This window comes from Sander lucioperca, chromosome 21 (assembly GCF_008315115.2).
Source record: "Sander lucioperca isolate FBNREF2018 chromosome 21, SLUC_FBN_1.2, whole genome shotgun sequence".
Lineage (NCBI taxonomy): Eukaryota > Metazoa > Chordata > Actinopteri > Perciformes > Percidae > Sander > Sander lucioperca.
In genome coordinates this window covers 20,505,555-20,520,682 of record NC_050193.1, presented here as the reverse complement: position 1 = coordinate 20,520,682, position 15,128 = coordinate 20,505,555, and the positions used below count along the sequence as shown (strand labels likewise).

General features: G+C 44.3%; 2 protein-coding genes across 8 annotated transcripts in view; both read right to left on the bottom strand.

Annotated features, from left to right (window-relative positions):
- Nucleotides 1-246: 246 nt before the first annotated feature.
- syngr1a (synaptogyrin 1a) lies at nt 247-9,758 on the bottom strand. 5 transcript variants are annotated; one of them, XM_035996562.1, is made up of 6 exons: nt 9,566-9,758; nt 4,703-4,940; nt 2,494-2,639; nt 2,235-2,342; nt 1,989-2,019; nt 247-426 (listed from the first exon to the last, which is right to left on the bottom strand). In XM_035996562.1, exons 1-5 carry the CDS (start codon nt 9,665-9,667, stop codon nt 2,002-2,004), a joined length of 612 nt encoding a protein of 203 aa, XP_035852455.1. In that variant the 5' UTR covers nt 9,668-9,758; the 3' UTR covers nt 247-426; nt 1,989-2,001. The 5 variants fall into 5 exon arrangements, with proteins under 5 accessions (XP_035852455.1, XP_035852454.1, XP_035852456.1 ...); XM_035996561.1 differs by lacking the exon at nt 247-426 and having other exon boundaries at nt 1,006-2,019; XM_035996563.1 differs by lacking the exons at nt 247-426; nt 1,989-2,019 and adding an exon at nt 2,027-2,100 and having other exon boundaries at nt 2,239-2,342.
- Nucleotides 9,759-13,594: 3,836 nt separating this feature from the next.
- Nucleotides 13,595-15,128, bottom strand: part of maptb (microtubule-associated protein tau b) — a 15,486-nt gene continuing 13,952 nt past the window's right edge. For all 3 annotated transcript variants that reach the window (XM_031278189.2, XM_035996549.1, XM_035996550.1), the window contains 2 exons: nt 14,948-15,109; nt 13,595-13,690 (listed from right to left, as the gene is read on the bottom strand). In XM_031278189.2, coding sequence (XP_031134049.2) covers nt 13,658-13,690; nt 14,948-15,109 — 195 coding nt within the window. In that variant the 3' untranslated portion in view covers nt 13,595-13,657. The remainder of the gene's footprint in view (nt 13,691-14,947; nt 15,110-15,128) is intronic.

Genomic DNA, 15,128 nt, shown 5'->3' with positions numbered 1-15,128 from the left:
TTCTGTTTGTTTTTCTGCTTTCTTTTATAATGTTGTGTAACCTTGTGATGATTATGTGCTATCTCGGCTCCGTCTCATATTATTCAGTCACTATGTCTGAAGCTAACGTTAGCCACATTTAAAGACCGGCTAATACTGCTAACTTCCAGCCAACACAATAAAATAGAGCTAACGCACCATGGTAGTGTACTACATGCACATGTAAGTGCACTACATATAAGTGTATTACATTTAGGCTAAGTGTAATATATTTAAGTGCACTACATGTAAGTATACTACATGTAGGTATAATACATGTAAGTGTAATACATGTGAGTGTACTACATGTAAGTGTAATACTTGTAAGTGTACTACATGTAAGTACTACCAAAGTATCCATATAAGAAACAGTATATGTGTCCGTGTTGCTGCAGTCAAAAACAAGTCACAATGACAGAACAGAAAAAAACTACATCGTGTCCATAACCTACACTCTCACAAGTAGCCTACTCATCAGTGTGTGGGCTACTCCTCAGAGTGTGGGGCTACTCCTCAGAGTGTGGGGCTACTCCTCAGAGTGTGGGGCTACTCCTCAGGATGTGGGCTACTCCTCAGAGTGTGGGCTACTCCTCAGAGTGTGTGGACTACTCCTCAGAGTGTGTGGACTACTCCTCAGAGTGTGGGGCTACTCCTCAGAGTGTGTGCTACTCCTCAGAGTGTGGGGCTACTCCTCAGAGTGTGGGGCTAATCCTCAGAGTGTGTGGGCTACTCCTCAGGATGTGGGCTACTCCTCAGAGTGTGGGGCTAATCCTCAGAGTGTGTGGGCTACTCCTCAGAGTGTGTGGACTACTCCTCAGAGTGTGTGGACTACTCCTCAGAGTGTGTGGGCTACTCCTCAGAGTGTGGGGCTACTCCTCAGAGTGTGGGGCTAATCCTCAGAGTGTGTGGGCTACTCCTCAGAGTGTGGGGCTACTCCTCAGAGTGTGGGCTACTCCTCAGAGTGTGGGGCTACTCCTCAGAGTGTGGGCTACTCCTCAGAGTGTGGGGCTACTCCTCAGGATGTGGGCTACTCCTCAGAGTGTGGGCTACTCCTCAGAGTGTGTGGACTACTCCTCAGAGTGTGGGGCTACTCCTCAGAGTGTGTGCTACTCCTCAGAGTGTGGGCTACTCCTCAGAGTGTGGGGCTACTCCTCAGGATGTGGGCTACTCCTCAGAGTGTGGGCTACTCCTCAGAGTGTGTGGACTACTCCTCAGAGTGTGTGGACTACTCCTCAGAGTGTGGGGCTACTCCTCAGAGTGTGTGCTACTCCTCAGAGTGTGGGCTACTCCTCAGAGTGTGGGGCTACTCCTCAGAGTGTGGGCTACTCCTCAGAGTGTGGGGCTACTCCTCAGAGTGTGGGCTACTCCTCAGTGTGTGGGATACTCCTCAGAGTGTGGGGCTACTCCTCAGAGTGTGGGCTACTCCTCAGAGTGTGGGCTACTCCTCAGAGTATGGGGCTACTCCTCAGGATGTGGGCTACTCCTCAGAGTGTGGGCTACTCCTCAGTGTGTGGGATACTCCTCAGAGTGTGGGGCTACTCCTCAGAGTGTGGGGCTACTCCTCAGAGTGTGGGCTACTCCTCAGAGTGTGGGGCTACTCCTCAGAGTGTGGGCTACTCCTCATTGTGTGGGATACTCCTCAGAGTGTGGGGCTACTCCTCAGAGTGTTGGGCTACTCCTCAGAGTGTGGGGCTACTCCTCAGAGTGTGGGCTACTCCTCAGAGTGTGTGGGATACTCCTCAGAGTGTGGGGCTACTCCTCAGAGTGTGGGCTACTCCTCAGTGTGTGGGATACTCCTCAGAGTGTGGGGCTACTCCTCAGTGTGTGGACTACTCCTCAGAGTGTGGGCTACTCCTCAGAGTGTGGGGCTACTCCTCAGTGTGTGGACTACTCCTCAGTGTGTGGACTACTCCTCAGAGTGTGGGCTACTCCTCAGAGTGTGGGCTACTCCTCAGAGTGTGGGGCTACTCCTCAGTGTGTGGACTACTCCTCAGTGTGTGGACTACTTCTCAGAGTGTGGGCTACTCCTCAGAGTGTGGGCTACTCCTCAGAGTGTGGGGCTACTCCTCAGTGTGTGGGGCTACTCCTCAGAGCGTGGGCTACTCCTCGGTGTGTGGGACTACTCCTCAGAGTGTGGGGCTACTCCTCGGTATGTGGGGCTACTCCTCGGTGTGTGGGGCTACTCTTCGGTGGGCGAGGCTACTCCTCGGTGGTCAGGCTTCCTGCAGAGCTTCCTGTTGGTCGGGGTCGACGTACTCCTGGTTGAATGTGACAGAATCAGCTCCCAGTTTGAACCTGTGGACGGCCAGCAAACACTGCAGCGCCTAAGGATAGAGGATTAAACCACTCACTCACTTTACACTGCACACAGAGAGGATTAAAATGTATTAACACAGTTTTACTGCGCACAGAGAGGATTCAAATGTTAAAGTATATTATATGTTCTGTCAGGTGATGTAGGCCAGGTGTACGTACCCAGGTGAAGAAGGAGAAGAAGGAGAAGACGATGGTGGCTCTGGCAGCATCGGCTCCTTCATTCAGAGGGTTTTCTTCTTCTTTAGAAACCTGCCACTGATTGGCCAGAAAACAGAAACCCACGAACCAGAACAGAGACCAGAGAGCTGCAGAGAACACAGGTTACACATGGTTATTAATCACATAAACAGAGACCAGAGAGCTGCAGAGAACACAGGATCCTTGAATCTGTCTTACGGGCCGGCTACATTGCATGAGTAACGTATGCGGAACGGATGCTCCAATGCTGTACTTCACTACGCGGTGTAGATGGTTAAAAGATACAGTCCATGGCACAGACGATCCAAACGGTCCAGGAAGAAGCTCCTGAATCTCCTGTGTCTGCAGTCAGCATGGTAGTCCCTGTCTTGGTCTTAAGCCCTATTCATACAGGATTAGTATTACCTGGTGACTTCAAGTTATCTGTAAAAATTATGGAGGTTGTCTGTGATCTTAATCCCGTGTGAATCAGCCATGTCTGTGATTTGGCGGGGTCGAATATAAAAGGTTTTTGTTTCCTGTGCCCCTTTTTATCCCTCTCGTGAAGATGTGTGTGGGATGACGAGGGGCCGTCTTTCTTGACCGACCTAGTCTGGACCACTGTCTGACCGGAGACCTTTGTTCCGAGTTGATGCGCTGGGGCGGCAGGGATGATAGGGGAAGCGCCTCTGGTAACCTCTACCGGTCCTCTGGTAACCTCGCCCAAATACATACGGAACCCCGACCCGAGTGCAGTGCGGCAGCCTTGCCCTGGCCGTCCTCCTCAGCCTCCAGTTACCCAAGTCTTGGGGTATAGATGAGTCAGTAAATTGAGTAAAAGCAGGCCTTCTTATCCTGTGCGAATGCACCACATGAAACTCAGATGTTGGTAATTACTAAATCACACGCTGTCCCCAGATGATACTAATCCCCTGAGAAAAGGACTTTAGTCGACTAATGCTGTGTCTCAAATCACAGACTTCTGTAGTACACTAGCTGGTTGGAGTACAGAGCAGGTTACGAGGTGTGGCCACATGCAGCACTGCCAGTCCCCGGATGCTGCTCAAAACAGTTCACATGTTGAGAGTGGATTGCTACTCTCCCTCAACGGCCGGCATTTTTGTTACGTAGCGGATGCTATGGGAAAACCGCCATCAGTTTAAACTTGTGAATGTTGCGGGTGAGGAAGCTGTAGTGGTTACCAGGGGTGTCAGACTCGGGGTGGAAATGGGACTGAGTACCCAAACAGATGCTAGAATGAATAGCTGTGGATGCAGGGAGGGGCCCATAGAGAGAGAGAATGCCTTTCTACAGGGCCATGGCCCTGGTGTTTACTATAGAAACTGAACAAATATACTACATATATGTGTTTTTTTCAATGAAAAGTACCACTATACTGCCGTCAGTTAGTGAGACAACAAGCCGGGCGGACGGTGGTATGGTTTTAAATGCTGAATGATTTATTTCCAAAAGAAAGTTGCGAGCACATCTCTGGTAAACACGTGATTCTCTGTGGAGAAACTAAATTCAGTGTTGATGGACTAAGAGGATCTACTGTAATGGCAAAATTATATTTAAGCATGATTGTTTATATTTTTGTCTTATTTCTGTTTTACTTTGTCTCACAATGCTGAAAGTGAGTTTTTCTTATTCTCACATGTTGAAAGTAAGAGCCACAGACTCTGGGAACGTAATGTGTACTCCGAACAGATAGGGACTACAAGGTCACCCTAAACTATCTGTTATTTCTCCCTGAATAGTCGAGACTTCTCACATAGTTGAGATAAAGGGATGTCTAACCTTGGGGTAGAAAGTGGTACAGAGAGGAAGAAGTGAGGTGGCTCCTGAATGTCTGACTATGTTTGATTGTAAGAAATGTTGAGTATTGTTTAGAAAGGGGGGGACATGTCTTTCTATCTCACTGGAGATGCATATATACTGTCTGCTTTTTGTTATTCGTTGAAGAGACCTTTCACACCAGCGCTGCGTGCCTTTTGTGAACCGTGTGCTTCCTGCATTTGCAAATGTAAATAAATACTCAAAGACCAAACTTTGGTTTAATCCTCAAATCGTCCTTATTTGTTTCATCTGGTGTTTTTGATAGCACTCCTGCTGCTAACAAGAAAAACTTCCACTACACTACCAGTTAGTAACACCTGGTTATTAACACCCGGCGGAGGCGGAGTCTCACCTGACAGTGCCATGTCGGCCATGACGGCCTTCTTCCTGTCCTTCACGCCGGTGATCTGAGGGAAGTAGGCGTCAAGCGCCAGGAGGCCGCTGCTGCACAGGAAGCACAGTGTTGCTATGGCAATGGCGTAGCTGCAGGCGTGCTGGTTGCGGTTGAAGATGCAGAATTCCTCCTCCTCTTTGGGACGGTTAGCATAGCCCTCGTTAGCAACGCAGCCGAGGATCACGACGGAGCAGAGCTGCAACACACGGTGATTAAACTCAACTATTATCTTAATGAATGAATTCATTTACATCCATCTGAACTGTGACATCATCATTACATCATGAAAGAATGAATGAATGCCTTTATTGTTATTGTTCACATACAACGAAATGTTCCTGTCTCTCTCACACACACACACACACACACACACACACACACAGACACAGACACAGACACACACACACACACACACACACACACACACACACACACACACACACACAGACACAGACAGAGACACACACACACACACACACACAGACACAGACAGAGACACACACACACACACACACACACACAGACACACACACACACACACACACACACACACACACACACAGACAGAGACACACACACACACACACACACACACACACACACAGACAGAGACACACACACACACACACACACACACACACACAGACAGAGACACACACACACACACACACACACACACACAGACACAGACACACACACACACACACACACACACACACACACACACACACACACACACACACACACACACACACAGACACAGACACACACACACACACACACACACACACACACCAACCCAGTCTCACGGCAGTTTGTGATATGGTCACGTAATTTAATCTATTGATTCGTGTACACAGACACCTTTACCTTGCTTGTTTTCGTGACATCAGCACGTTTTTTTAAACTAATGTATTTCAATGGGAAGTATCTTTGTGATCACAGCACGTTTCTTTCTGCCAGTCAGGCTGCAGCAGAGAAGCTGTATAGCTTTGCTATTATTGGTATTTGTAGCCCAATAACTGCTGTTTTAATAAACATTTATTCACCAGATCTTATGATTGTTTATATGTATTTCTTTTAATGTTATTATTTCAGTCTATTTCAGCTAGGGAAGCTGGATTGCTTTGTTGTTTATTGATATTTTTAAAACTATAACGCTACATCTATCAACATTTATTTAGATGTTATCATGGTATTCATTTCTTTATTTTAATAATATTATTTCAGTCTTATTACCGGTGAAATATTACCTAGGGTTAGGGTTAGTAACCCTAACATTACGATATGGGCCGAGCTGAGCGGATTCAAAGCCGATTCATTTAAAAGAATCAGACAGCGATCAGCAGGTCTTCAACGCCATCATCGGTTCAATATACATATATACAGTCAGTGGTTTAGTCACCAACAACAACACGTTGCTCAGCTTTGTTCTAGTAAGTTATGCACCGTAATAATGTTTAAAAACATCCACGGAAGTGACGTAGTAATTACCGCTCCTCGTCTGTGAAAGAATGTTGCACGTGAGAATTTACACAATAAAATACCAATAATGAAAAAATAGTGTTTTATGCTAAGCACTTTGATTTGCCTTATATATACTATATAAAAAACCTCCAGTTGAGTGTTTAGAACTACAGCCTAATGGCTTGTTTGACTAATGTGCATTTGTTTTGACTTGTACTATTGTGAAAAACAAAAAAATAAACTATATACAAAGAGAAACATTTTTTATTTTATTTTCCATGCACTGTTATTTAAAAATGGGTTAGGGTTATTTTCTAATTTTTTCAAAGACACATGAGCATATTTATGTGTGGGACTTAGTTTGATTTAACATCACATTGCATTATTAGTTGTTTTAAATAAATTACTTTTTTGAAATATCAATTTATGGTAGGCCTAACATATCAATTATTATATTCAGAAGATGATCCTCATTTCAATCACCATGGTTACAGCTTGTAGCCATCCTAACCTTTGTAGCCTTTACTGAGACTACCTTTTCAAAATGAAGAAGGGACTAGTTTTAGGAAGCATTTTCAGGAAATTAACAGGATAAGCAGATTGTTGCTGAGGTTTTTGTTCACAGAGTAAGATGTATATAGCTTTGTTTGGGTATGTGTACATATACAACATGTGTCTTGGTATTTTGGCACACTTCTACCTCAGCTTATATACTGCACACAGACACAAGTATTTTTGCATATTCTGCTGAAATAGAGACCTGTGGTACCATGCCAACAATCTCATTCAACCATTTGACAAACTGAGGAGTTGGTCGTGACATGGGTCAGAGGGTATCAGAGGTCATAAATGATGAACCAATCAATCGGCTCTGCTCCTATAGGCACCTTGGTGTTCTTGTGGACACCTGGCTGGAAGGCTCGTGTTCAAAGTGTGTGTTATCATTTAGAGCAGACACTCACAGTGAATCAGAGGGTTTATGTTATACAAGGCTGCATTACAGAGCATATTCATATGTCAGAAAGCATGACAATATCTAAAAACATCTCATTTAAAGCTTGCTTGTCAGGTGACTGTCATGAAGGTTGTGGAGAGGAATAGAAACCAGTCTCTCTCCAGGCAAGCACAGAGAATATGGTCTGATCTTTATTCTCCATGCCAAGTATGAGCTCTTATCCTCTGGCAGAAGATATAGGGTAACCCCAATGTAAACTAAATATTTCTAAACTATAGGCCTAGTTTGGACCTACCTAAATTAAAACTTTAAATAATGTTGCTTGAGGCTACAGGGGTTATGGAATAGCTTCATGATATAATGCATATAGGGTTGTGTGTTGCTCTTGTCACTGTTTGTGAAAGACCTCAGCTGTCATGTAGATATGGTCACCAAAGTTTACCCACTGTAAGCACTGTCAAATATGGTAATAAGCTATTTTCACCTATTTAACGATTTGATTTTGAAAATCTGATGACACCAGTGTGTTACCCATCCCAAAAAAACCCAGGGTGTATCCAAAATTCTACACTGCCAACTTCTAATTATGAGAAATATACCAATATATTTAAAAACTACAACTCCCATAAGAGACGCGCCCCAGAACCTGTTAAAAAGCAGGTGTATTTGTAGTTCTTCCGGGGTTGGTGGGAGGACATGTTGGACTCCTGTGTTTCTGCTGTCTGCCGTAAATGGGCTCCATTCCATTTCAGATTACCGCCGCCCGATGGCCGGCCAAGCAAACAGGACATGAGACAAATACATGAAACTATATTTTATTATTATTGTTAGCTTTATTGTTTACATCCTCAAATACATCAATATTACGAATATTATGTATTTTTTATCTTCTTATCCACCAAGCGGTACGTACCACGTCACTTCCGGAGTATTCCACTGAATTAATTGAAGTTATTACGGTGCATAACTTACTAGAACAAAGCTGAGCAACGTGTTGTTGCTGATGACTAAACCACTGACTGTATATATGTACATTGAAGCGATACTGGCGTTGAAGACCTGCTGATCGCTGTCTGATTCTCTGATATGAATGCCCACATTGCATTGTGGCTAATGGACTTAGAATGCGCCCCGCTCGGCCCGTGTTCTGTTTTACAGCATACTGTAATATTTCACTGGTAATAAGACTGAAATAATATTATTAAAATAAAGAAATGAATACCATGATAACATCTAAATAAATGTTGATAGATGTAGCCTTACAATTTTAAAAATATCAATAAACAACAAAGCAACCCAGCTTCCCTAGCCGAAATAGACCGAAATAATAACATTAAAAGAAATACATATAAACAATCATAAGATCTGGTGAATAAATGTTGATTAAAACAGCAGTTATTGGGCTACAAATACCAATAATAGCAAAGCTATACAGCTTCTCTGCTGCAGCCTGACTGGCAGAAAGAAACGTGCTGTGATCACAAAGATACTTCCCATTGAAATACATTAGTTTAAAAAAACGTGCTGATGCACAAACACACACACACACACACACACACACACACACACACACACACAGACAGAGACAGACACACACACACACACACACACACACACACACACACACACACACATACACACACAGACAGAGACAGACACACACACACACACACACACACACACACACACACACACACACACACACACTACACACACTAAGGCTACGTTCAGACTGCAGGCAAAAGCCAAATCCGGCAACCCACCCGAGCCATCTTGAAACACGGACCAAGGAGTTTAACGCACGCGCCAGTCAGAGGGTCGCTTTGTGGCGCAATGAAAGTGAGGGCCGGCGCGTGATCCCGGTCCCTCGGGGTCAGGCGCACCACCGGCCTGTCTCGCCCGCACCGTCGGGGAGGTGGAGCGTGAGCGCGTGCGAGGGCAAAGCCAGAGGAAACTGTGGTGGAGGCCCGTAGCGGTCCTGACGTGCAAATCGGTTGTCCAGCCACACAGACCTCTGTAGTGAATTTGCAGCCATAACCCCACAAAAGGCCAAAATAGCCAATTTGTCTCTCTTTCTCTTCATTCTTCTCCTCCTCAGCACATGCTCATTAATGTTACATCTGCCATTACACAAACATTTTGAAATAAAAGTGAAAATGCTTACTTTCTCCATAACCTCCCTAACTTTAGTGCAACAGCGTGTTGCGTCTGATGTCATTGGTATTGTTCTTTTTCGCATGCGGGTCATTTCAAAACCACAAACAATCTGATATAGGCCACATTTTAAAAGGTCATGTGAACAGCCAAACAAAAAATCAGAATTAGGCATTAAGACTTGCGGTGTGAACGTAGCCTAAGATACATAAACAGCTGTTAGAAGATGACATCATCAGACTCACCCAGCAGGCGACCCTCAGCACGGTCTGAGGCTGTCTGAAGAACGCCAGCGGGTCGAACGCCTCGCCTGCCTTCCCCGCCCCGTACGCCTGGAAACCCTCCATCCAGACCACTTCCTGACCCAGAAGAGACCACTTCCTGACCCAGACCACACTCGGTCTGGAAGATTCGACTCAGACAAGTTCCAAGTTGCTCTCAGTATTTCAGTTCATTTATCTGACTCTGTGATCCAAATTTCCAATATGTGATTTAACATGAAGCTACAAACTCAGAACAGCAACAAGCACAGAGAAGTTCATCAGCTTCAAACAAGACAAACTACGAAGAGACACATGCTACTAACTGCAGTCAGTACTGCAGTACTTCTTCTCACTGTGCTACTAACTCCACTATCCCTTTAAACCACTGAGAGGTTATGTTCTCTGTCTGCTCCATTCTTCTTCTTCTTCTTCTTGTCTGTGGTTCTAAATGGTAATCTGCTGTAATCCTCTTCATCCCTGCTGAGAGGCTCCACCAATCACAGGCTTTCTTTTCCTGATCTATCTTGTTAGGAGTCAGAGTAGTCCTATCACCGGGAAGGAGGCGGGGTCGCACAGCCTGAAGCCGAGAGCAGGGCTGTGTCCGACATCACTCCCTATAGTATATATATATATATGAAGTGAGTTTGCCATTTTTGTAGTGCTGTCTGAATGTGTAGTGAGACATTTTATTACCTATATAGTGGACTCTGATTAAAGCTTGGATGTCTTTAAATTTTCTAAATTTGAATGAAGAAAAGACAGAAGTCATGGTCTTTGGTGGCTCGTCTGTGACACCCCAGTTGATCTGGGTTCTTTTGCACAGTATCGCAAGCCAATTGTGACAAATTTGAGGGTAAAAGTGAACTCAGACCTCAAATTTGAGAGCTAGACTAAAGCTGTGGTGAAGTCCAGCTTTTTCCAGTTAAGGCAGCTGGCAAAAATCACACCACTCCTTCAGACACAACACTTTGTGACCACTCAGCTGGATTACTGTAATGCACTTTATATAGGGGCTAGTGGGTCTTCCATTGCTCGTCTTCAACTGGTACAAAATGCTGCTGCACGTCTTTTAACTGGCACAAGCAAGTACGAGCACATTTCACCTACTTTAGCTTCACTCCACTGGTTGCCTGTTCATTTGAGGATTCATTTTAAAATTCTTTTATTTGTTTTTAAAGCCTTGAATGGCCTTGCCCCAGCTTACCTCTCTGAGCTGCTGCACCCCTCCACTCCCAGCCGATCTCTCAGGTCAGCTGACCAGCTGCTCCTGATGGTGCCTAAAGCTAGGCTTAAGCTCAGAGGGGAACGAGCGTTTGCCGTTGCATCTCCAAAACTTTGGAATGGACTGCCTCTGCACATTAGACAGGCCTCCTCTCTGTCTAATTTAAAAATCTTCTTAAAACCCACCTCTTTTCTTTGGCTTTTAACACCAGGTAGAGTGTTGATCTTATGTGTATACTTGCATATTTGTATGGTGTTTGTCATATTGTATTTTATTTATTTTACTTATTTCTGTTTTATCTTTTTGTGCAGCACTTTGGAAACCTTGTGTTTGTTAAAATCGTGCTATATAAATAAAGTGGATTGGATTGGATTGGATTCAAAGTCTCCCACATGCATCGTTGAAAGCAGTTGACATCGATGGTCACTCGGGTGGAGAGAAAGCAGCGGGAGGGCCCAGCTTTAATGTCATCGTCATGGTTTTAATACTGAATGATTTCTTAAAGAAACTCAAGAATAACGTGGAGGTGTTTGGTGATAATAAGTAGAAATAATAACAGCTGTTGATAAGATCACAGACAGTTGTAAACCAGATTTAAAAACTAGAAACAGGATCAATGTTTGGTAAATATTTGTGATAAAATCATGAAGGGTCATCGTCTGAGTCACAATGTTTTTATTCCATCTTTGGGTTTATTTCTGATGATGAACATGTTCATAACACATCAGATCCAAGAGAAACTTTATAGGGACAAAGCACTTTAACTGCCGACAGCAAACACAGACACAGCATGGTATCAGACTGCATTCTGGGAATTAAGTAATGATGGGGGGGCACCACGTGGGACGAGTGAAGATGATTGGCTCAGAAAGAGAGAGAGACTGTCTGTGATTGGAGGGATTTTATGAAGCTAACAAGCTAATCAGGAAGCTAACAGGCTAGTTAGCCTGGGTTAAGCTTGGAGAAAGGCCCAGGATGTATTTAGTCTAGCTTAGCACAAAGACTGGAAGCAGAGGGAAACTACTACTTCAGGTGTGTCTATTTTCTCTTTCAATGTTTCCAGTCTTTGTGCTAAGCTAGGCTAACCTAGCAGTATCTGTACTGGAAACAGAGGGATGGAACTGATAATGTGACTCTGGAGAAAACAAAGGACTGTCTCAGTATTTCTTCATAGGTCATCTAAACGTTTCCTGGGAAACAACATGTTTCCTCTTAATGATGAGCAGCGAACTCTGAACTAGGGTTAGGGCTGCACAGTGTTTAGTTTAGGGTTAGGGATGCACCATGTTTGGTTTAGGGTTAGGGCTGTCCGACGTTTAGTTTAGGGTTAGGGATGCACCATGTTTAGTTTAGGGTTAGGGCTGTCTGATGTTTAGTTTAGGGTTAGGGATGCACCATGTTTAGTTTAGGTTTAGGGCTGTCTGATGTTTAGTTTAGGGTTAGGGATGCACCATGTTTAGTTTAGGGTTAGGGATGCACCATGTTTAGTTTAGGGTTAGGGCTGTCCGACGTTTAGTTTAGGGTTAGGGATGCACCATGTTTAGTTTAGGTTTAGGGCTGTCTGGTGTTTAGTTTAGGGTTAGGGATGCACCATGTTTAGTTTAGGTTTAGGGCTGTCTGATGTTTAGTTTAGGGTTAGGGATGCACCATGTTTAGTTTAGGGTTAGGGATGCGCCATGTTTAGTTTAGGGTTAGGGCTGTCTGATGTTTAGTTTAGGGTTAGGGATGCACCATGTTTAGTTTAGGGTTAGGGATGCACCATGTTTAGTTTAGGGTTAGGGATGCACAATGTTTAGTTTCATCGTCTACATTGCGATGTGTGATAGTCACATCGCAGGACGTGAGATGTTAACACTCCAACTTTTCCGCTGCTTGGTAGAAAAGTAAACCTTCACCGTTCTCCTTTTACATGATTGTTAGCAGCCGACCCATCCTCTTTAAGACATGTGGCCATGGAAACGTGTGGATGTGATGTAACGTTAGTCCGATGGGGTTTGTTATGGAAAGTGAGGCTCTCTGTGTGTACAAAAGTCCCATAACACAGTGAAACACATGCTTCTCCATAGGTAGTGAACCTACAGTAGTCCATGCTTATGTTCACTGCAAACCCAAACTAAATCACCTGATTAATGCAACATCATCACAATATCTCCTGTCTGATATAACATATTCACACTGATTTAAGTGTTCTTGGATACACACAGTTTGTTGCTAGTGCGTGACATGCAGGCTCTGCATGCACAGCCAACCACCAATCACAATCAATGGTGATCAATTTATCAAACAAACAAAGCTGGTCCCGCTAGTCGACCACAACCTGAGGAAGCAACATGTATAAATTATTAATATCATTGACTTTAGCCTGGATTAATAGTATTATATGAACTCCCCAACAAAAAGCAGAACAATCATTGCAATGTCAGTTTTTTCCAATATGATGCAGCCCTCTCTGCTTTGGTGGGCGTGTCAGAGATGTTAGCCAATCAGAAGGGACGTGTCTGTAAACTTGTGGTGAAAAAAAGACACGTGTTCAACACATCTCTGTTCCAGTTTAAATTAACGGTTTGTAACGTTTAGTTTCAACTACACAGAACTGGTTCCTCCCACCTGACTGCGTTGTGATTGGCTGTGGACACGCTGCGCTGTGATAGGCTGTGGACACGCTGTGCTGTGATTGGCTGTGGATGTGCTGTGATTGGCTGACTGTAACTTAGTAAAATCTCTCCAATCGTGCGTGTGATGTCAGATGAAGGTCATGAGGAAAAAGACAAAATTATCTTTTTTCTTTCTTCCATCAGGCAGTTTCCTTGGTAATGGGAGGGGGGGGGCTCTGCAGGCTCGGGGCCATCCAATCACAGGCCTTGTTTGGCGAGGGAGGCGGACACCTGACAGGAAGAAGAGGCGGTTCATTAAAGGACACTATGTCCCCGAGCACCGGCGTCTGAGACACTGAAGGAACAAAATCTTTAAAATATGAAGGTTTGAGTATAAAGAGGGGAGAGGGAGATCTGGGTTCAATTCCCACTGTGATACATCAACAAATGTGTCCCTGAGCAAGACACCTAACCCCTAGTTGCTCCAGAGGTGTGTGGCCTCTGACATATATAGCAATTGTAAGTCGCTTTGGATCTAAGCATCAGCTAAATGACATGTAATGTAATGTAAAAGTCGAATTATGTTAAGATCCTGTTTCAATTGAGCCATGATTTACATATCTGATGTTTGTCAGTTAAAAAGATAATTAATCAAGTGAAGAAAGTCTCAGTTTGTCGTAGTACTTCTTAATTTAGTGTGAAACTACATCTCTCTTCTCACACAATATACGTCACCTCGCTGGCACCAAGGTTATTATAGTCACACAGTTCGTTTTCGTTAAAGATTATAACCTTGGCTGGTACACACTACATTAGTCTAGCTTAGCCCCTTCTTATCTCTATGTGGTATCTACGTAGATATGCATCTATGGGTAGAAAAATTAAGCATAAAAAAAATGGACGAGAGCGTCGAAAAAAGCGTAAAAACATACACACATACATACAAACACATCACGTCTGATTCCGATTTAATAAAATGTTATCAGACCCATATATCAGCTCCTACACAGTCTCCAGTTGTTTTATTTATGACAGAGTAGCTCTCAAAATGCTCTACATGCAATCTGTTGGTGATTTTAATTAACAACAGACTGTAGATTATCTGTAATCTGAACAGATTTAGTCTCTCTGACTTGTAAACGTAACTATCAGCCACACAACTTGTGTTCTGTACAGAATAAGCCTTTAAATCAGACAAATAGCAGTTAAAGTCCCTCCAATTCAAAAACTATTAAAAGTTTGTATAAAACGTCATCATGTTGAGTCGATTCTGAACCAATCAGCTGTTAGATCAGCTGAGAGGCAGGCGTTTCCCAGCATGCCCTGGGTCCGCCTGGGTCTTGCAGTCGGTGAAAAGTAACTGCGCTGCCTGCTCTCAAACCTGCGGCTCCCTCGATCTCGTGAGGTTACCGTTGTCCACGTGTGCATGGCGTCAGAGCAAGTCAGGATCATGTCGGACACAAATCTAACCGGCATGCATTGGACGGCGATCACCTGTGATTGATTCTGTGCAGACCTGGCTCATCTCGAACGAGCCTAATGCCTCACCTGGTCGGCCAGCGTGTGGAGGGGCGGGGCTTCAGCAGCATTTAGGCCTCCAGGGGAGAAGGTTTCGCTGGAGGGGGCGGAGTCAGGCTGGACAATGATGTCAGCCCCGTGGTCCGTCCGAGCCTTGGCGCTCTCTCTGAAGCTCAGTTTCTGACTCTCAATCTGTCAACATAAACACAAT

Excerpts from the sequence above, each read along its gene's own strand:
- syngr1a (XM_035996562.1), bottom strand. The coding sequence starts at position 9,667 with ATGGAGGGTTTCCAGGCGTACGGGGCGGGGAAGGCAGGCGAGGCGTTC. Across the intron at positions 4,941-9,565 it reads TGCTGAGGGTCGCCTGCTGG|CTCTGCTCCGTCGTGATCCT; the intron begins GTGAGTCTGATG and ends CGTGTGTTGCAG. Across the intron at positions 2,343-2,493 it reads TCTTCTCCTTCTTCACCTGG|GCGCTGCAGTGTTTGCTGGC; the intron begins GTACGTACACCT and ends CTCTATCCTTAG.